This window comes from Phaseolus vulgaris, chromosome 7 (genome assembly GCF_051622355.1).
Source record: "Phaseolus vulgaris cultivar YP4 chromosome 7, ASM5162235v1, whole genome shotgun sequence".
Taxonomy (NCBI): domain Eukaryota; kingdom Viridiplantae; phylum Streptophyta; class Magnoliopsida; order Fabales; family Fabaceae; genus Phaseolus; species Phaseolus vulgaris.
The window spans coordinates 1,313,480-1,335,559 of NC_143504.1; the positions used below are offsets into that span (position 1 = coordinate 1,313,480).

The 22,080-nt window shown below is 32.7% G+C and overlaps 3 protein-coding genes, 1 non-coding gene and 1 pseudogene across 6 annotated transcripts; 4 read left to right on the top strand and 1 right to left on the bottom strand.

Annotated features, from left to right (window-relative positions):
• Positions 1 to 1,354: 1,354 nt before the first annotated feature.
• Positions 1,355 to 8,775, bottom strand: LOC137827838 (Calcium-binding EF hand family protein). The gene is made up of 7 exons (XM_068634192.2): positions 8,003 to 8,775; positions 7,641 to 7,743; positions 7,473 to 7,538; positions 4,056 to 4,226; positions 3,850 to 3,946; positions 1,946 to 2,082; positions 1,355 to 1,835 (listed from the first exon to the last, which is right to left on the bottom strand). Exons 1-6 carry the CDS (start codon positions 8,550 to 8,552, stop codon positions 1,957 to 1,959), a joined length of 1,113 nt encoding a protein of 370 aa, XP_068490293.2. The 5' UTR covers positions 8,553 to 8,775; the 3' UTR covers positions 1,355 to 1,835; positions 1,946 to 1,956.
• Positions 8,776 to 11,493: 2,718 nt separating this feature from the next.
• LOC137830767 (U4 spliceosomal RNA) lies at positions 11,494 to 11,644 on the top strand. Its single transcript, XR_011084258.1, has one exon. It is a non-coding gene; the product is annotated as a U4 spliceosomal RNA (small nuclear RNA).
• A 1,183-nt stretch (positions 11,645 to 12,827) lies between these two features.
• LOC137828150 (putative GEM-like protein 8) lies at positions 12,828 to 14,049 on the top strand (annotated as a pseudogene). Its single transcript, XR_016522920.1, has 3 exons — positions 12,828 to 12,893; positions 12,996 to 13,401; positions 13,494 to 14,049. The product of XR_016522920.1 is annotated as a putative GEM-like protein 8 (transcript).
• A 1,647-nt stretch (positions 14,050 to 15,696) lies between these two features.
• Positions 15,697 to 17,561, top strand: LOC137828958 (GEM-like protein 4). Of its 2 annotated transcripts, XM_090293373.1 has the most exons (4): positions 15,697 to 15,748; positions 15,849 to 16,245; positions 16,366 to 16,640; positions 16,952 to 17,561. In XM_090293373.1, the coding sequence occupies exons 2-4, from the start codon at positions 16,104 to 16,106 to the stop codon at positions 17,123 to 17,125; spliced, it is 591 nt and encodes a 196-aa protein (XP_090149499.1). In that variant the 5' UTR covers positions 15,697 to 15,748; positions 15,849 to 16,103; the 3' UTR covers positions 17,126 to 17,561. The 2 variants fall into 2 exon arrangements, with proteins under 2 accessions (XP_090149499.1, XP_068491841.1); XM_068635740.2 differs by having other exon boundaries at positions 15,705 to 16,245.
• Positions 17,562 to 20,270: 2,709 nt separating this feature from the next.
• Positions 20,271 to 21,739, top strand: LOC137828101 (GEM-like protein 4). Its single transcript, XM_068634524.2, has 3 exons — positions 20,271 to 20,565; positions 20,684 to 20,958; positions 21,205 to 21,739. The coding sequence occupies exons 1-3, from the start codon at positions 20,436 to 20,438 to the stop codon at positions 21,376 to 21,378; spliced, it is 579 nt and encodes a 192-aa protein (XP_068490625.1). The 5' UTR covers positions 20,271 to 20,435; the 3' UTR covers positions 21,379 to 21,739.
• The last annotated feature ends 341 nt before the right edge of the window (positions 21,740 to 22,080 follow it).

Consider the following 22,080-nt stretch of genomic DNA (forward strand, 5'->3'; position numbering starts at 1 on the left):
TAAGATTCATAAATATTTAAAAAATATATATAAGACATATAAATATGTAAAAATATAATTAATAATTACAACCATGTGTAATAAGAGTAGTTATATTACTTACTAGGTTAGGTTAATATTATAATGGTTGGATTGAATTGGGTTATATGATCCAACTCCTTTGTTAAATGAAAGAAAAAAAATTAAAATTAAGGTTTTTATAAAACCAATTCAAGTGATCCGACTGGTCACGTCTTAACCCAGAATAAAACACAAGTCACAATACATAACGGTTTCACAATTCATACGATTCGTGATATGATTCACACGATACACTGTGATACGAGAGTAAAAACGATTATTCTTACGATTCGTATTGTGGGCATCTGGAATCGTATTGTACGTTTCGTATCATGAATCGTACTATACTTACTACATGGACTCATTATATTTATGATATTTCATGATTTAATGTTTTGGTTCAGTGAGATAAAAGAGAGGAAGAGAGCTTGTTGATATGTTGAGAGTGAAAAATAGTGACAATGTCACGGATTGAGAGGAGCAGAGTAAGATTGTGTTGAAGCACAGGAAATGTTGACTTGAGAGTGCAGAAAGCAGTTGCAATGGAACCAACCTTTCTTTCCTCATTATTCCCTTCAAATTAGCTCAAACAATATTTGCATTTCCCTCAATTGTAACATTATTAACTCAAAACCAAACGAAGAACTAAGATTTAGTACTGTCACATAGACTATATCTTGGGTTTATTCTTAATTGAAATTATTGTTTGGTAGCAATGTGATGAAGTTATTGCTTATGAATCTAAGGAAGCTACTTTAGTCAATCATCAAACTGAATCACCCCACCACTTGGGTCACGTTCCAGACACCAGCCGCAGCACCCTCAATCTACTTTTTCTTCTTTTAAATTTACATGTTATGTATCATTACATAATTATGAAGCTTGAGATCTCAATTAAGGTCATATCCCAACACCCTCAATTTACATAAGGCTATTTAGTTCATAATGAAGGTTACCTTTCAAATTTTGAGCTTGAGTATTTTTACTTTTCCTGGTTCAATTTTTTTCCATGTTATTTTTAAAGTTTTATAAAAAATATGAAACCTTCTTGTTGCAAGAGTTTGATCAGAAAAAAACTTCATAGTTGTTCTGAAATCTGTTAAACATATCTCATAATATTTCTTTTCCCTGTTTTAAAAAGAAGGCACAATAAAAACAATAATTAGTTTCTTCTTTCCAATCCTTGAAACTCTTAGAACCATTCACTTTCATTATTTAAAGAAATGTCAAACTAATAAAGACTTGTGAGACCAAATTGATTAGTGAGATGGAGTTTTGCTCTGTTACCCTAAGCTTTTATACCAAAAATCCAAAATTGTTGGTTTTCTTATTAACCTTCTGCTAAATATAACAGCTACTTGGGTCCAAAAATATTGTAACAGTGGTAGTGGGATCATGACAGTCATTATGGTCATATGGTACATGTATATTGCCCATTGAGAATTGAGATGTTCTACTTAATTAATGATAGCCGATCTAGTGATTTGGATATTTGAATATTATTCTACAAATTTTACAATGAAGTTGAGATCCTATCATCCTCCAACTGATCCCAGGTGTGACTCTACCACAAGCCACAGTGGATCCCATTAGTAAATAAGAACTCGCAGATAATATGAATGGAAAGAAGCAATAAATGTTGCCATTGCACAAAAAGCCCACCAGGATAGAGACTAGGGACCTAATAGGGCCTGAAACATCAAAATTCTGTCATGTCATAGTCTTCAAATACTGATTCCTTGCCACTAGACTTGTGCCAAACTTTTCTGCGTATCCTACAATTGACGATCATAAAAGATTGTAGAGAGAATATTTACTGAATGTTGGTAAAAATAAACAGGGAACATTGGTAAAATTAAAAGGGGGAGTAAGGAACTGCCTTTACCTAACATTAATTTACCGGAACTCATCGTGGTAATCACCTTCATCATCTTCATCATCGTTGAAAATAGCACTGTAAAATACATATGGGTTCTCAATCATCTCAGTCAAAGTAAGACGGCCATCTTTGTCCTCATCTGCCTGTCATAACATTATTTCAGGACTTCATACAATGGTCACTGATGAAATAAATGTATGATGTTATGCAACAGGTGTTGGGAGTGAGTATTGAGCTATCTCTGTCAGTATTAACTGCTTTCCATAACATTATTATTACAATGTTTAATGAGATGTAACACAACAGGTGAATATTGAAGCCATCGTAAAAAAAAGTAATCCAATGGTAGCATCTAGTTGAATGATCTGTCAATAAATCATGCTCCACAGATATAACTCCTCAAAAAGAAAAAAGCACAAAGATTGGTTTACATAAAACATTCAGAATACAGATTGGTAAATACAAGGTATGCAACTCAGTTCTCCCACCAAAGAAAAGAAAATCATCCCCCTCCTCCCTCTTAAACATTATAAAAGGGGCAAGGTTATTAACATATGTTACTTCACATTGCTGAATAGCAGATAGGCACCAGCTCTCCCACAAGCGTTAAAAATGTTCTTTCCCTTGTATTAAACCTTTACACATTTACTAAAACAAGTTTTCTTAGCAGCAAGGAGTGGAGATAAATCTGGCTGTAGTGATCTAAGCAGTTAGTATATCAAAATCCAGACATTATTTGACGACCATAAGCAAACACAAAATGTGCATTTTCAACAACTTAAACTGGAAATTAGAGAGAAAAAATGAATAATAAAACTGATTTACTCGATAAAGAAGTTCTCCAAGAAGCTATAATAATAATAATAATATTAAATACAAGCAGACAAAACAAATTTCAATTATTCTCATCCAGAAAGAATGGGAACTCATTAATGAAAGATTTATAGAGATCAAACGGAAAGTACAATTATCAATTACAAGCTAAAATCTTTCATAATAAAGAAGCTATCACCAATAAATACCATATAAAGTCAAGCTATCAATTTCCATGGTATAACCAAAGACGTTATTGATCAATCAAAGAGAGAAGGGTCATTTAAAGTTTAACTCGAACGATAGAACACATGAAGAATTGACCACAGAACCATCAAGCTACACAAAATTGATCATATTTATGATAAGCATCAAAACAAGTGGGAAACCCACCCCTTAAAAGTTAGTTGTTAAGAGGGAAGAATCAGACACTTAAATACTGCACTAAGCATTCCATACTGCTGAATGTGAGACTTAAAAACCTCATAATACCCAAGTCATTGTCACAGCACCGCCCCGAGAACTGGTTCACTCTATACGAATTATGATAACAATTGATAAACAATTGAGGAACCTGCCTCTAAAAGCTAGATGTCAAGAGGGGAAAATCAAATGCTTAAATACTCCTCCACACTACTCAATGTGGGACTTTATACCTTCTAACTGCGAATTATTCCTATTTTTTTATAATGTAATACCTGGGTTTCTATTAAAGCAAAGAAACCATTTACTGATAAAAAGGAATAGGTACCTAACAATTGGAATCCATCTTCAAAAAAGGATCGAGAGGGGCAGAACCAAAACTTAAATACTCCACCAAGCTTCTATCCAAACTAATTCTGACACCAGTTGGTAATTAAGCAAGAACTTGGGAACCCACCCGGGAAAGTTAACGATTGAGAGGGAGGATCAAACAATTAAATACTGCCCCAAGAATCCCATACTGCTCGATATGGGACTTGGGCACCCCATATCCATGTAAAGCCAATATCAATTGAATAAATAGTCATTTGCATGATCGGAGATGACTTTGCAAGAAAGAATAAGCACCTTAGCCAACAACCAGACTGTAATTATTGTAAAGTTAAATAAAGTACCTGAGAAATTATGTAATCGGCTTGTTGCTTTGCATAATAATGCTCAGATGGGTGGAGCTTCCCAATTATGGGCAGTAGTTCAATATCTGACAAGTATCTGCAAAGATTGAGATGATAACCCAAAATAAAAAGATAGTAAACTATTAGGAGGCTAGCATAACGATTCAAAGAAAGTAGACTAAGGATGGCAATAGAAAGGTGAATACCCGTCCCCATCCTTATCAAGCTGAGCAAACAACATTCTGGCTGGAGCATCCATTGAATTATCAGAATATGAGTCATTATGATTTTCTTCGTCATAGTTTCTCACCAAATCAAACAGCCCATGGAAAAATTCTTTAAAGTTGACCTTTCCATCTCTGTCTGTATCTCTTTCCCTGTAAAAAAGAAATGGATAAATCAGACAATAGTAAGCCAAGACAATCATATAAATAAGTTTATTGCATATGAACTGAAGGATTTTATTCACTCCAGACAATTAAAATAACTACAAATATTTTCCCCGTTTCTAACATATATTGCAACTTCGCTTGAGGGGGCAAATGATAGCAAGGAAAAATTTATTTCCAATAATAAAAAACCAATCACTAGCAAGCAATCAGCTAAAAGAATTTAAATGTTCAACATCAATCTTAATAGGTTGCACAGACTTGGGTGACCATAAGAAATCCAGTCATCAATGCATTGGTGGTTAAAATTTTGTGGAGATTAAAGATGGCTTTGGGGGTTATTTTGGATATATTAAGCTATAGATAGTTAGCGAACAAAAGGAAGGCTAAGAAAGACCAGAGTCAAGGATACCAAAGGTAAGAAAAGGTCTACACTGCCTATTTCTGAATCTAAAGTGAACACTCATATCCTCATCTCTGCCAGTAATGCTGCTAAAGTAAAGTTTCCTATCAAGACTAGAAAACAATCAAACAGTAATTAGGGGTTATTTCAAACACCGTTGGCTTCATGTAGGCATCTAGGATTTCCAATATGTTAAAGACATTGGTATTTGGTATCCAGGCACGTGATTTCATTGTCATTTAAGATACATGTTGTACATAAGATCCCAGATACTGTAAGTATCTCTTACATCCAAACACATGTGAAAATGCCCAAATAAAAAGCTTTACCAATTCCCATAATTATCATCAACATTTTATACCAAAATCTCTTGGTATTTGGTTAAGAAGATGGAGGTATTGAAAGTCCAAAGACAGCTTATACAATCAAAAGCCTAGAGACAAACCATAAAGGATACATACTTAGAGAACATAACTGAGATACATACATCACACAATATTGTTTTTTAACAGATTACCATAAAATATCGTCTGTCAATAGCAAGCATGTACATAGTGGAGATATGTGTGTAATCCAATATTTTAGAAAAAGCGAAAGAAGAGAAAATCATCTAAAGACTAAACATTGTCAGTCTCACCCTACATAGATGAAAGCAGGCATACCACACCCATATATGCAAAAAAAAATATGATTAAAAAAAACAAGTGTCCATGTATCAATCAGAGAATTTTATTTACTTCTCTGGAATGTGTATAAATATATGTTCTGCTGAGTTTTTTTCATTCAAGCAATTCATCAAAATATTCAGTCTTCATCTAAGACATAGATTCTTAGTCTGCTTTGACCAAAAAGGCAAAAGTAAGAGATCCAAAACCAAAATCCATTATTTCCTTTTGACTTTCTTTGGTTATAGGACCGTTGATAGAACTATTATACTATACAATTTTCAATCTCTGGTCCCTAGTTTTGTTTCCATGTTGTTTTGACAATAGACTGGAAATTCTCTCATTTGTGTACATAAATCTTTCCTCTTGTAGGAATATTTCCCTATTGAAGATTTTGAAGGAATTAAAGACTTGAGGTCCTTGTTTAATTATCAACTATGCTATGTTTATCAGTCCCATGTGTAGCCTAAATAGTAGGAATTGGCTTAAGCCAGAAGTAGCAAATAGTTTACTACTATAGTGATATCTTGGTCCTTCTTATGTCAAATGCATTTATTATAAGAATAAATATACAGTTACATCAATAATTTTATTTATCAAATTATCTTAACAAGGACACACAATCAGATACTTAATAATTAAATAACTAAATCTATGATATGCAGTCTTACAAACAGAAATCACAGTATGGAAAAACTGATTGTTAGAATATAAGGAAAAAGTATTCAATAGTATCTTGATTATATTATCTTAAATAATTAGTTTGTATATTTTCTTATAAGATTAATTTCTATGCGCTGATAGTATAAAGATTTATATATTGCCAACCTATTAGAAATCATGTTTAGGATAACTTTTTAGTTATAATAAAAGTCAGCCAAATACAATACATGACAATTTCTAATTAGTTAATAGTGTAAAAATCATTCACATGGGCAATACATGTATACTATTTACTCTTTTCTTATTATCTCCTAGGATTGCTTTCTGTATTTCTTTTTTATCTCGTTAGTTTTTTCTGTAATGATCAGTAAAAATAAAGGGTTGATTTCTCTACTCCTCCATTAATGTTTTTCACCTCATCCTGCATCCTCCTATCATCTCTGGAAAGTAGAGTAGTCTTCAATGAGTTAGCAACTGAAGTTGAAGATGTTGCAACCTCAATTTAGATTTTGAGGACTAAGAAGGAGAAGAAATAGAAGGATAAGCCTCACAATCTGACAATGAGAATGATGATTACACGGACAAAGAGGAGGAGGCAAAGGAAAATTAACAGATATTTTATCTTTAACATTTAACTTCTTTTTATTGTTTCCGTGAACAATTGACTTTTGATTCAATATTATGCCAATTACTGTGCAACGTTTCATTTGCATGCAACTTATTTTTTTTTATACTTTTTAATTGATTTATTTCAACTGCCACATGACTTGTCGCTTGAAATTATTTGCTATATGATGTAGCAAATTTTTGGCTTTCCACCATTTCCTACTATACACTATTGATAACACTGAACTTTTGTTCCAAAAGTGATCTAGCCCCCACCAGTCTCCTATCATTTATTTCAGTGACTTATTTTCTCCAAAGAAACATACAATAATAAACTAGTAAGGAACTGACTGTGATTCATATGAGCCTCCTATTGTCATTCTCATCGATGATGATTTCTCCTATTTCACTAATAAGTCATGTGGTGATGAATTCCTTCCTTGGTAGTGCAACACTCCAATATCTCAAGCATCCTTCATTTGCCTTTGCATTTGGTGGAGCGCAATTTACATATTTTATTTTTTTCTTAAAGGGTTTTTAAAGCATAATGAGCTACATCTTGACAAGGAGAAGAATTAGAACAATATTCAGCACACATTATCTTGATTATGCATTAGAATGATCTAGTGTATCTTAGAGGATAAGTTTCTAAGTTTTCTTTATCATCCCATGATTTCTTTCCTTAATTAGTTAGGATTACTATATACTATTAGTATAAATAATGATTGGTGTTCTATGTTGTGTCACCCTCTTAACACATCACGAATTCACAATACACAAGAAAATATTACCCAAAGTTTCTATTCTCTCTCTATGCCTAAAATATAACTGATAACCCTGCAATTTCAAACACTGATATATTGAGCCTTCATTGACTTTTTCTGATATTTGAGTTACCTGACTTCCTCCTTGCACAGCCACTGATAAAGCTTAGGGTTTTTGCTGTCCGCCGGGTGCAGAAAGCTAGGACAACCAAAAAGCAAAAATAAGGAAAAGTGGAACGGATCATCATGTAAAATCATGGGTTTAAACAATCAGCTTCCTAGCAAGTAGTAGAGGCCTCACTCATTGAATTCAGTCAAGTTTAGAACACCATCTCCGTCAGCATCCGATGCATTGAAATGCTCTTCTTTCCACCAACCCATATCATAACCAAAAGACTCATTATCTGCCAAAAAAAAAACACAACATTCAATAGACAGTCTCAATGATCAAATAACCAATACCCCAACAGTTAGAACCCAATAGCGTAACTCAAAAAACATTAATCACGTACATTTGCAAAACTATATAAAAAACAAACTGAAGATTCAAAACTCGCTATCAAAACGCAGGGTGATCTCAAGCTCAAGTCCATAGCATGCAACTACATTTGTCGATTATAGTAGTGTTACTCGGATCTAAAAGGGTGAAAAAAAGGGACAGGCCTGCATTTTGAACCCAACTGGGAGGATCGTACTCGGAGAAGGAAACAAAGCCATCGTGATTCTTGTCGTGAAGCTCCATCTCCCTCTGCGTACGATGCATGACCTCGCGCTGTGCCTGGTGCAGGTTCCACTGAGTCAACTCGTGCTCGGTGACGAACCAATCGGCGGGGTCCACGTCGATCTTGGGGAACAACAGTATCAACCTGTTGGTCACATTAAACTTGTCCTCGTCGTTCAGGTAATCCTCGGCGTCCATGAAGTCCTCCCACTCGGGCTGAGACTCGTGGGCCGGGGCCGGGTCCGGGTCCAGCTCCGGGTTGGCCTGGTGTATTACCTGCTTCTCCCACTCCTTGTCCTCCCGCTGCCGCTCCAGCTCCGCCACCAGGGGGTCGAAGGCGACGGCGTGGTGGCGCGACGGTGCGAGGGTGAAGTTGGAGCGGAGTTTGAGGCGGCGGTGGCGGTGGCCGGAGAAGCTCTTGGGAGGATGGGAGAGGAACAAGAGGAGCAGCGCGGCGAGGAGTATGTAGACGAAAATCAAGGCTTTGGCCATCGCTGAGGGACAGCCACCAGATCTGACTCTGCTCTTTCCAATTCAACTCTCAGATTCTCCCCGCTTTTATCCCTTTTTCAAATCTCTTTTCATTTCCCCCTAATTACCATTCTCAATTCCCAATTAGGTTTTTTCCATTTCTATTTCAAACTATTTCTTCCTCCTAATCACTTTCTTAATTCTTAATTAATCACAACAAATCTAACACAAACTGCAATTGGGTAGGTTTTTCAGCTCTTGTTTTTTAACTAATTATTACTCATAGTTCTTATAATAATTAATAATGAATTTAATATTCATACTTTATAGGAATACTCAACTTAAACAACACACATCATGCATAAATTAAAACTAATATCTAACCACTATTTTTCGTATTCAATTTTATTTATAATTTTCATTTTTCAATGCCTTCACTTAATGATTGTGTCAATATATTATAATTATGATTTTACTCTCTTAAAGGAAGAGATGCATAAAGAGTTTAGTAGGGAGAACAAACAAATGTATTTTAATAACTATCATTACAACAAATTCATTAAATAGTAATATATTATTAAAGTAGATTAAAAAGTTATTAGTATTTAAGTTGATTTCTATTATTAATAAAATATTATAAAATAATTAAATGTTTTTTTAATATTTTGTTCACTTCATTTAAAAAAAATAAATAAAAAAATGAATTGGTCGAGCATATATATATGAATTCATACTATAATATATATAATTTAGTGGAACCTATCTAGAATGGGTGAATTATATGGGTTGAATCATCTAAAATAAAGTTAAAAAATGTTTTATTGTTGTAAAATGTATAATTGAGAATATCATATGTCTTTTGGTTTTTGTTTTTTTTTTCTCTGGTGTATGAAATATGTATAGTAATTAAGAGAAATGAGTTACTAATTTTTTTTTAACTAAATGTTTAAACTTCTAACAGGCTAACTCAACTTACATTCCTTATCCCAAATGATAAAGTTTTAAGATTTGTAATATTGAAATTTTTTACTAAGTTGATTTGCTAATATTTTTGTTTAAGCAAGAAAATATTTACTCAAGCAAAAATAGTTATTTTTCACTTATAAAATTTCCAACTTTGTTTTCATGTGAAAACAACATTGAAAGTCAATTCTAACGACCAAATTTTCGTTTGAGTAAAAACAAATCTTTTTTTTTTTTTTTTCATGTCCCTTCAATGAACTTGAGTATGTATGAATTCCTTCAATGAACTTGAGTATATATGAATGTTTTATAAATGTTAAATGAATATTAGTTTGTTTATTTAATTGATTTGTGAATTATTTTTTATTACATGTATTGTATGAAATTGATCTTATACATTTGTGAATAATGTATGAATTTGTGTACTAAGTATGGACACATATGCTTGAACCAAAATTTGTTAGTTTCATTGACGGTTTAAGAAACATGGACTCAAATATCAAGTGATGAAAAAATTATTATGGAATTTTTGCACATTATGACATATGTAGGTGTACGACCTAAGTTGTGTTGAACTTACCCTCATACATTGACTCTCATATTCACTTATAAATCTAAATATTGGATTAGTCAAATGTTAGTCTATAGTAGAATATACTTAATACAGAAATTTCAGAAGACGTAAATTGATATTTAATATTTTGATCGTTAAGTATATCTGATGTATAGATCCATGTATAGTATGTATAATTGTTCGATTGAAAAATGAACTAGATTATTTATGAATTACTAATCTAATTATTTCTTTTATATGTTAGAATTTTACTTCAATAACATGTTTATTTATATTTATTTATATTATGAACTTCAATGATGGTATTAGTCTACATGTACAAGAACAACATCCAAAGAGAATAAAAGTTCTTATTTTTTATCATTTTTTTTTATAAATATTTGAATTTATACTTATATAATATATAATGTGCTGTGGATTTAGAAGGATATTTTGGAGTGTTACATTATTAAATAAAATAAGCACTAAAATGCATCAATTAATATATATATATATGTATAAAAAAAGTTTAAGTGTTCTATTATTGAAACACTCTTGATCTATATAAGCTAATTAAATAATTAATCATTGCAACTTACCAATATCTCTGCAAAAACACTCTCAACACTATGTTATTATGTGAAGAAAAACTTGAGTATTATTCCAAATGGTAAACATCTATAACTTGAGTATTATCCATTTTGTTATTTGTTGGATATTTGTATAAAATTACCAGTATTTTTTTACATTGTCCATAGATGCCCATAGATATTTTTTTTAAGTTTTGAATAAAATTATTTAAAAAAAAGTCTTTAAAATATGAACTCAGATAAAAAAAAAATCTCAAAGTACAATTTATTTAAATAAATTTGTATACTAAAATATTACGAAAATAAATTTAAATGAGTTGTATAAGTTTGAAAAAATTAATCTTTTTAAAAATAACTTTAATTTCATAGATTTAAATAAAAATGTAAATATATGAAATTAAATTTAAAATAGTTAATATTTTTTCCACATATTTGTAAGGATATCCATTTATTATTTGTTACTAATTTTATCTAGGAATATGTTTATTTTTCATTGGAACAATCCAAATACAAGGGGAATTAAAAATTTATGTTTTGATGAGTTGAGTTTAATTAAAAAATTATGTTTGCCTCTGATTTGAAGTTATTCAAAGATGAGTTAATCATTTGAAAATAAATAGCTAAATAGCAAATTAATACTTTATTTTCATGTATGTTAAATTTATTTTCTATGCATCAGCTAAATTATATCATTGTTATCAAACACAGCTTTAATTTCTAAGAATAATCCAAATATTTTGGAACAGGTAATTAGTAGCAAAATTGGGATGTTTGCTTAAGTCCCACATGGATTAGAATGAGAGTTGAAACTCACAGAAGCTACAATAAATAGAGTTATCAGCCACCGTTCCAAAGTATCTTTGCGCTTGGGGCAATGACGCAGCTAGTGAGGTTCTAACCGAGGCGCGTCTATTGCTGGTTGAAAACTATTTCCAAACCCCCTCTTAGGCCTGGGTTCAGCCTAGGCCTTCGAGAATTTCTGGAAGGGTTCCCTTAGGGGTAAAGCCCTACAATTCATAGTTAAAAAATTGAGATTGGTTTTAAAATCTATAAAACTACATTTCTATAATTAATTGAATGTGTTGTAGGTCTTATACATAGTAAACATTATCAATTCTTCTATGGTTTTTTGTTAGTTTAAGTCAATAAATTCTTTGTTGCTATGTAAATGTTTTTAATTAACCTGATATTTTAAAATTTGTAGATTCTATTGAATTTTCTTTATTAATTTTAATATATTGATTTTGCATTACTTATTTTATTTAGATTTGCCTTTCCCTATCTCCCTCAGTACAATGTTAACAAAACATAGGTATTTCCTTTAATGGGTGATGTGAAGAAGGTTTTTTAGTGTATAACTTCTTATAACTGCAAATTGTTTATTGCCCACTTGACTCACAGGACCAGATTTTTGTTCTTTGATATCACTTTGACAAAATGTACAACTAACAGGGATTTCACAATCAGTTACCCATGAGGCATGTGGATGATGCGGGATTGATTTGACAATTCTCTTTTCCACTCTCCTCTTCACTGTTCTCAGCAAATGACTTCTCAGCAAGCTTACTTTATGACATGGTATTACATATTATAGTTTAGATCCAGCAAAAAGCACTAAACAGATTCAACTGAAATGTAATGCAGCTAATCAGAATGCTTCATCTTTTACTTTTTTCTGGTTTAATTTTCGGAATAGTATGACTATCCCTTGGTTTGGGTGACAATTTTGCAATATATTAACATAAAGAATTTGTTTCCTTCCATTTGTCACTATGGAATCTTTCTTCCTAAGATATAAAATATCTGTCTGAGCCTCTGAAATCTAACCAGTATTATTTTTCAAGAGGATAAAGAAACCAAACAGTCCATGTGTGAAAATAGTATCTTAAATAACTGTCATTCAGTTGTCTTGTCTGGACCTTTATACCAATCAAAGTTGTTGATGATCCAAGGTTGAGTCATCCCACAGAATATTCAAGATTCAGTTCCTTGTTCCCATCCCTTTAAATACCTCTTTGGATTACATGGGACTCATTAACCCAATTGAGCACAACTTGCCTAACAATCTAGTATCTCCATCTGCTTCTAGTCCTTCTAATAAAGCAGAAACCTTTTTTTATTAATCATCAAATATGCAGACCTCATCTCTTCATAACCTAGTTGTTGGGACTCCAATCATCTCAGCTACATATGAACAGCTTCAAAAGTCCTATTTCCTACCACTCAGTGTCATTTCTCAACTACAACTTCAACACAGTAAAATATTCTTTTTATTTACTGACAAAGCTCAAATTTTCAATACTGTATATAGTCTTTCACAAGAGTCTAAAAACTAGTGAGTATCCTTGTAAGCCTTAGATATCTTTCCAAGTGGAACTGATAAGGATTATTACGAAATCCGTGTCTGATTTTCATCTAAGGACTGGTTTTTTGACAATACAACTATTTCTCCTTCCTTCAGTATTTCAATTGAAATGGTTTTACTTGGTGAACTTATCTAATCCTGTTTATCTAACTCCGAAATTGCAGTGAGACTGGGGCAAAAGACTCACATTCTTCAAGAGGACAGAATGGAGAGTGTTTAAGCACTTTTTTAGTGTGAGAGACTGAGAGAGGCTATTGAAAGATTCCAAGTGTTATCTGTCCACCACATCTGGCCCTCTAGCAGGTCTCCTCTCCATCTCTTCAGACAAAGTTGCCTTTTGCAGTGAGAGATCAATGAAAGTTTAGTCTGAAAGCTCACATGTTGAGGATCCATTGTAAGGTTGAAGTAATACATACACAAAACCTCTTCATATTTCTCAGTTTCTCTTCATCCAAGATTTGATGAAGTTCTATTTATATGGCTGTGGACAGGTTGTCATTCCACTGAACAAGATCAAGTGTGTGAACAAAGGTCAAAATGTTCAGAAGCCAACATAAAAGTACATAGAGAAATACAGTCACAATTGACAATTTTGATTTTTGGTTCAAAGGGGTCTTGAAATATCTGGAAACTTTGAAATATCTTGAGCAGACTATTCTTTTAAGCTTGGCTGAGTGGTAAAAACCACTGTTGATGTTGAAGATACCAGAGTTGCTCAGAAACAATTAAAAAATTTGGCAGTTCTTATTGAAGATATTGGATTTTGTCTTCGATAAAACCAACTTCATTGTTTTATCTATTGTGTTGGACACTTCAAATTGGTCTGTGACAGCAAATAGAAGCGTCAATTGAATTGTAGACTTGGTTATTAGCTTATTGCGGATGCTGCAAGTTGTGAATACAACAGTTCATCATTGGTTGTTAATGCCAATTAGTTAAGGAGCAATTTTAGAATATTTTTTGGCTCATTGTTTCTAAATTGATCATGTAAATATTTTTAGAACCTCTTTACAAAATTGTATTCGAACAATCCTACTCATAAATCAATACTCCACTTAGTTTTAGTACCATGATACTTGATTTAAATTTTTATATAAAGGCTTGGTTGAAGTCACTGATCTCACAGCATATGAAACAGGATATACACAGATACACACAAGAATGCCCTTTCTCTACAAATAGAAATATTTTAAACAGACTAAAATAAGTTACAAGTTCCTAATATATCTACAATTGTAATACATTGAAGAAGTAAAACTCCTTAAACTTTCAAAATATTACAATCTTACAAGAAATAGGACAATTCTACATCCTTTTGGATAATTTCCAGTGGAGTCAAGTTTTGTCAAGCAAAAAGAAGTATGCTCTAGAATATGGTATAAAATGTTTCGGGAGTCAATACTAAGAACAATTTAAATACACTTTTCTCTCTTCACCAATAGGGACAAAACCGTAACAAGCTCATAAAAATTATGGATATATTGATAAGTAATAACTTCTTATACATGTAAACCATTTGTAGGGCCCATTTGACAACATGCACAACTGAAACTGGAAAGTACTAGATAATAATGCAAAAAATAATATATGTATATCAGTTGATTGAATTTGATCCTTCTTTCCAAATTCCAAAGCACAAAACATTACTTCCTCCTTAGCAAGTGTCATAGAAACAGTTGAAGAAGATGAGATTGGCAATTCGCTTTTCCCCAACTGTTCCACAGTACATGACTTTCAAAGCCAACATGCGGCTGCAGATCACTTTCCATTTCTGACAAACAACTTCACGTTCCATTTTTGTGTGTTCTTTTACATTATTTAACCCTTACCATAATCACATCCCTATCAGCAAGCTCACTTTATGATATGAACCTGACCCAAGAAAAAAAGCTGATGGCTTCGTTAATGACTGCATGAGATTTAGTTTGGTCTCAAACCACGTGAGAGCATGGATACAATGCTTTTAGCTGCTGATGATATCAATTTCTTCAATGATGATTCAATCACTCTGAAACAAGATAAAGGGATTTAACTATATTCAGAGAATGGTCCCCTTTTTCCCTTGAGAAAAAGCAAGAAAGAGATTCTGTTGATTCTGTTGTCTCCCACATCACATGTTGGCACATGTTCAATCACCTTGCCTAATGCTTACTATTAGATTGATAAATATGATCTCATATAATATAATATGTTACAAATGATAATCTAAAATATTATATGAGATCATATTTATCATCTAATACTTAGGTTGAAGAGTGAACGTGTATCTTACAAGCCATGCAAGTGCCATCTTGAAATTCCACAAAAAAAAGTCTTAACAATATTTTGACACTAAATTTTCATGAATTTGATTCAATCTTCAACTGTGTTAGACAAAGAGGAAAATGTTAATTAAAGTATCTGTTAATTGCAAACAGATGGTATAAATTAGATAGTCACACTGATAAACTTCATCATCTCTGTACTTTTTCCTGACCAATCACAAGAGAATTTGGAGAAGTATGCCATCAGAAAGTTCAAATGCCAACTCATAAAGCTCTGGTGACACATCCTCACATGAGGTGTAACCGAAATTGTTGCAACTAGTGCGTGTAGTCATCATTTACTTTTTCTTGTTTAATTTCCTAACCTGTTTCCAAAACAGTGCTGTTATATATTGGTTTGTGTGATAACATTCGGCAACATGCTATAAGCAAGAATGCTTTTATTTCCTTCCATCAATCACCATGGAGCCTTGCTCTTGAAGGTATATGAACCTTTCTCTAAGCCTCTTAAAAATAATCTTTAACATTCTTTTTTTAACTTTGAAAAGGTTGACTTGCTGTACTACTTTTCTCTAAAAGCAGCCAAACAATCCATGACATCAAAATATTGTCTTCAATAACTTTCCCTTTAAGCTGTCATGCCAATGCTTCTTTATTGATCAATTGGTGATCTAAGGTTGAGTCATCCCACCAAAGGTAAGATTCACCTCCCAGTTTTCATCTCTTTAAATACCTCTTTAGAATGAGGGAACCATCAACCCAAGTGAACATATCTTCCTAAGCAATCTACTAGAACTCCTTTGATAGAGCAGAAAATTTGTTTGCTAATCATCAAACATGCAGACCTCACTTCTTCATAACCTAGTTGTTGGAACTCCAGTCATCTCAGCAACTTATGATCAATTTCAAAAGCCAGTTAACAGATACTTACATGGTCCTGCCACTCAATGCCAACGTTCAACCACAACATCAAAACAAAGTAATTTTTTTTCTTTATTGACAAACATCTAACTTTGACAAGACTTGTTTATATATACTTGAAGTTGTTTAGCTTGGTGAATTTGGATCTGATTCTATTTATATTACTCTGATATTGCAGTGAGACTGAGGACAAATGTATCAGAAACTGTTATGAGAAAATTAAGCTTAGGGGCTCGCATTCTTCGAGTGGGAGGAGTGGAAAACGTGTTTAAGCAGTTTTTTAGTGTGAGAGAAGGAGAGAGGCTTTTGAAAGCTTCTCATTGTTATTTGTCCACCACATCTGGTCCTCTAGCAGGTTTCCTCTTCATCTCCACAGACAAGGTTGCCTTCTGCAGTGAGAGATCAGTGAAAGTCTTTACTCAGACAGGCCAAATGTTGAGGATCCGTTATAAGGTAGGCCTAATTTTCTCACAAGTTAAAATCATCTTTTGCACTTCATCCTCTTTTGGGTAGTTCTCTGACTAACTTCTTCAAAGTAGAAATGCATAAGTTGATTTATCTGTTCCTCTTTATTGGAAGCTTCTTAGGGTTTTCTTAGTTTCTTTCTTAATTTTTTTGTTTTGCCTCCACATAAAACTAAACTTTTTTGGTTGATTCCTTTGTAATTCTCCATTGAGTTATGAGGTTTTGATCAATAAAAGTTTTATCAGTTCGTCTTAAACCAAGATTTGTTGAAGTTCTGAAGTGTATTTGGAAATGTGCAGGTTATGATTCCACTGAACAAGATAAAGTGTGTGAACCAAAGTAAAAATGTTCAGAAGCCAACCCAGAAGTACATAGAGATTGTCACGGAAGACAACTTTGATTTTTGGTTTATGGGTGTCTTGAAATATCAAAAAACTTTCAAATACCTTGAGCAGGCACTTTCTCAAGCTTAGTGAGCTGAGTTGCAAAATCCACTGTTTAAACTCCAAGATTCATGTTGAGATGACAAACAGACACAAAAGATGAAAGCTAAAATATGAATGCTGTCATTGAAAATGCTGTGTAAAAGGGATTTCACTTCATTGTATATAGGGAATGGAAGTGCCACAAAATCTCAAACTGTTAATCCAGGAGTTCACCATTTGGAACATCATTTGTTGCAGAATCCAGCTATCTTGTGTGGTTGCTTTTGGGGAAGGAACACACTTCTCTCTCTTAGAGATATATGTTCAAGTTTGAGGCTCAATTATTACACATTGATTTGTAATGCAAATTTTTTTAGAATGAGTTTCTAGTTCTATTTGTACATAACATCCAAGCTTTTAGTCAAATTTATGTATAACTCTTTAGGAGTTGAATGGTTATGTACATTGATTGTAAGAAATCTTACATTGGCAACCAATTCAAAAAAATTCTATCAGTATAACTTTGCAGGTGCTGACTTTAAATACTATAAATTCCTAAGAACAACACTCAAATGAACTTCATTGGGATTGTGCATGAAACAATTTATACAAGATGTTGAAATTTTTTTCCATAAAACTTTGAAGTAAAAAGTTATTGTGTTGGAATCCCACATCGACTAGAGATTAGGATATTTCATATAAGTGGGTGCAAATCTTACCTCATGAATCAATTTTATGAGGTTGAGTTAGGCTTATAGTTCACTTCTTAACATGGTATCAGAGCCATTTCAAATCTATCCTAGCGAGTGTTTATTAGGTTTCTCCCTATCGGTTCGTTATCGGACTACTCCTAAGATAAGGAGTTGGAATTTAATTTAATAAAAAATCACTTTTTTTAAATATAACAAATTAAGAATAACATTGTATCATATTGTTTTTCTTAAAAAAAGAAGCAAGTATCACTACTACCACGATGAACAAGAAGTCACAATTAATCCTAACACTAACACATTCCTATACTATGAATGTTATATTTTGATAAAATTTGTAAGCATTTCAACTTTCCTACACTGAACACATTAATAAAACTATATGATAACTATTTTATATTGTATTATAAATGACATTTAGTTACCTTTTCAAGCATTATGAACTTGTTACTCAAAGTTGTTTTTAGTAGTAGTTGAATTAATTAAATTATATATAAATAATACTTATTCTTAAAAAATTAAAATAAATAATAATGTAATATTATGAAATAAAATTGTATGGAATATAATACTTATTATATATACACCAATATTAATGATCCAAAAAGGTTTTAAAACAAATTATTTAAAGATAAAGTAAAATAAATTACAAAAATACACGGTCAAAGATATCATAAGCATTACTCAAACAAAAATACAAAGAAGGAACTTCTATATTATAAATAAACATACTACATATATATCACTTTTACATATTAAAATAACATTATCTCAAAATTAAAACTCTATCATAATTTTATCCTTAAAAAACACTTTTGTAAGTTATTAAAAAAGAAATATGTATATAAATTATCATTAGTTTTGATTTCTAAACAATACTACGTGCTTTTATTTCTAAGCGATGTCAGAATATATTGCCAAAAATTCTTCTCTTCTAATATGCAAGACTTTCAAAGCCAACGTGGGTTACACATGCTTTTCATTTCTAACATAAACATTAAACAATTTCATATCCCATAGATCTACCTTTGTTTTTTCTCTTAATCATCCCTTCATTCATAGCCCTGTCAGCAATCTCACTTTATGCATGGATATAGTTTGACCCAACAAAAAGCAGTGATGGCTTCGTTAATGACTGCCCCAGTTTGAAGTTTAGATTGAAACCGCCAAGAGCATGAGTGCAATGTTTTAGACTTTCAGATGGCAATGAGATCAATTTCTTCAATGGTAAGTCAATCACTGATAACATAAAGCATAATCTACATTTGGGGAATGGAATGATCCCTTTTCCCTTACAAAAGAAAGAGATTGTTGTGTTGTCTCCATGTCAGCTTGTAGCACAAGTGCTGTCAGCAGCTTGCATAGTGCCTACTTTGTGGAGAGTATATGCACCCTATGCAATACCCAACTTGGAACTTTTCATAAAGTCTTACACAATATTTTAGCATTACTCTTTTCATTAATTTTGTATCTCAGCCAAATTGTGTTATAGAAAGAAAATATATATCAAAATAGTTCACATACATATATTAGAAAGTGTTCTGTAAGGACACAGTTTAAATACACTTTCTTTTCGATGGAGCTCCAAAGCAGACAACACCTCGGATGTCGTGGTTGATCCTAAAGATGTTTTCTCAACGGACCTGAGATTAGAACATAAAGTATTGTAACTAATTATATTGGTAGGATCCGCACGACCAAGACCAAAATTCGGTACTCGGTCCAAGTCGATCTACACAACCAAAACCATTACACCTAAATAGGGTTAATAAGACTAATCAACGATCAAGTACTAAATCCAGCCCAATAACAAAGGGTCCATGATAATCATATAAATAGACACAAATTCCAAGAATCAAGTACGTCATCATACAATGTTAATAACGTCGAGTGTCGAATACCGAATACTCACTTGAACGTCGGAGTCAGAGTTCCTTTTGCAGGTACCATCTGAACTTGGAGATCACGAAGACGAGAGTTGGAGTAACGAAGAAAGAGCGAGGAGTTTGTTTTGTGAGGAAGGAAGGAAGTGCACACCGACCGACCGAGGAGTAGCTCGAATCATTCTCTTGGTTCCAACCCATTCGAAAAAACTAATCTATATTTCATCAGTCAACTTTTTACAGTTTATGATTTCTTTAAGTGCATGACTCAAATGGTTTATGTGACAACATGCCACTATGCTATAAGCAGGAACACTCTTATTTATTTATTTTGATCAATGACCATGTAGCCTTGCCCCTGAAGATACATAACAGTAATCCTCTTAAAACAACCTTTGAAGGACTTTTGTAGTTTTGAAAATTTTTGATTGAATGCTGATGCACAATGTTTTTACTTTCTAAAAGTAGCCATGCAATCCATGACGTCAAAAACATTATCTGCAAGAACTTTCTTTCAAATTTCCATGCCACTGTCAGTGCGTTGATATCAATCACAACGTGGTTGATGATCCAAGGTTGAGTCATCCCACCAAAAAGAAAATCTTCAAATTTTCACCATCCCTTTAAATATCTCTCTGCAATACAAACAAAGCATCAAACCCAACTGAGCCTAATTTCTATAGCAACCAAGAACTTCAGTTTTTTCAGACCATTTTTCTTCACCTTCTGCTGCTGATTCTTTCAATTCAATAGAAACCATAAAAAATGCAGACTTCACTTCTCCATCAGCTAGTTGTTGGAACTCCAGTAACACATGGTCAGCTTCAAAAGTCTGTTAAAAGATTACCTGGTCCTGCAACTCAATGTCAATATTCACCTACAACATCAAAGCAAAGTAAGTTTTTCTTTTTCTACACACACACAAAATATCCACCTTTGTTCAAATGTGTATGAATATCTCAAATTGTTAACATGGTGATTGGATCTAATTCTATTTATTACTGAAATTGCAGTGAGACTGAGAACAAATATATCTGAAACTGTCAAGAGAAAGTTAAGCTTAGGGGCTAGCATTCTTCGAGTTGGTGGAGTAGAAAAAGTGTTCAAGAAATTTTTTAGCATGGAAGAAGGAGAAAGGCTATTGAAAGTTTCTCAGTGTTATTTGTCCACCACATCTGGTCCTCTAGCTGGTTTCCTATTCATCTCCACCTACAAGGTTGCCTTTTGCAGTGAGAAATCAATGAAAGTCTTCACTCAGAATGGTCACATGTTGAGGATCCGTTATAAGGTCAGTTTAAACCCTAAACCCTATATACATATTTCACATTTGGATAAATTGAATTGAACTTCTCTTATAAGGTCTTATGCACCTCAAGTTTTTTAAGAGTTCTCTCATCCAAGGTTTTGAAATTGGTAACTGCATGAAAGATGAATTTAGAAGACAAGTTTTTTTCATTCTACTTCAAATTTTCTTGTCCTGGAAGTGTCCAAGAATTGTTCAAGTTTTCTGAAAGGTGTATATGTTCATGTACAGGTTGTTATTCCATTGAAGAAAATCAAATCCATGAACCAAACTGAAGATACTCAGAAGCCAAGACAGAAGTACATTGAGATTGTAACAGAAGACAACTTTGAATTCTGGTTGATGGGTGTCTTAAAGTATCAGAAAACTTTCCAATATCTTCAGGAGGCACTTTCTCAGGCTTAACAGGCTAGCAAAATCCACAATTGGAACTCAAAGATTCATTTTGTCTGGACTAACTCAAAGAAACAAACCAAAATTTGGCATTTGTCTCATTGAAGATGTTGAGTTTTATCTCTAATTAAAGAGATTTCACTTCATTGTAAATATCACTCCTTCTTGATGCCACATTTGACCTGCAATCATAGTGAATGGATGTGGTTCATCTCAGTTGAGTTGTAGACTAGACTACCATCATATCACATAGGTTCCACCATTTGGAGCATCATTAAAGAAAACAACACATTTTGATTTAGTTTTAACTTAAGTTGATTCTCGTTGTTTGTATATACATGTGAAATTGTTAAGAAATGAACTTTAAGTCTAACTCAACCTTATAAAATCGGTCTAAGAACAACAAATTCTCGCTAAAATAGATTCTGAATGACTCTGATACCATGTTAAGAAGTTAACTTTAAGTCTAACTCAACCTTACAAAACCGGCAGCTTATAAGGTAAAGTTTGCACTATGTACTATAAAATGTTTTAATCTCTAATCGACGTGTGATCTCCAACACAAATATGGTTACTCCTAAAACCATGTCATATCCTTACTGGTTCTGGTTAAACAAATTTACAAAATTTTGAAGACAAAATAACTTAAATGAACAGATTTTGAAAAGAAAGTTTATAGATAAGTTGAAACCACAGCAATAAAATAAAACAAGT

Bases quoted from the DNA above. Each gene is read 5' to 3' on its own strand.
- LOC137827838 (XM_068634192.2), bottom strand. From the start codon at position 8,552: ATGGCCAAAGCCTTGATTTTCGTCTACATACTCCTCGCCGCGCTGCTC. The intron at 4,227-7,472 runs GTAACTCAAATA...TCTTTTTTACAG, and splicing joins CTGTGCAAGGAGGAAGTCAG to GGAAAGAGATACAGACAGAG. The intron at 3,947-4,055 runs GTATTCACCTTT...CAATCTTTGCAG, and splicing joins CTTGATAAGGATGGGGACGG to ATACTTGTCAGATATTGAAC.
- LOC137828958 (XM_090293373.1), top strand. From the start codon at position 16,104: ATGCAGACCTCACTTCTTCATAACCTAGTTGTTGGAACTCCAGTCATC. The intron at 16,246-16,365 runs GTAATTTTTTTT...CTGATATTGCAG, and splicing joins AACCACAACATCAAAACAAA to TGAGACTGAGGACAAATGTA. The intron at 16,641-16,951 runs GTAGGCCTAATT...GGAAATGTGCAG, and splicing joins TGTTGAGGATCCGTTATAAG to GTTATGATTCCACTGAACAA.
- LOC137828101 (XM_068634524.2), top strand. From the start codon at position 20,436: ATGCAGACTTCACTTCTCCATCAGCTAGTTGTTGGAACTCCAGTAACA. The intron at 20,566-20,683 runs GTAAGTTTTTCT...CTGAAATTGCAG, and splicing joins ACCTACAACATCAAAGCAAA to TGAGACTGAGAACAAATATA. The intron at 20,959-21,204 runs GTCAGTTTAAAC...GTTCATGTACAG, and splicing joins TGTTGAGGATCCGTTATAAG to GTTGTTATTCCATTGAAGAA.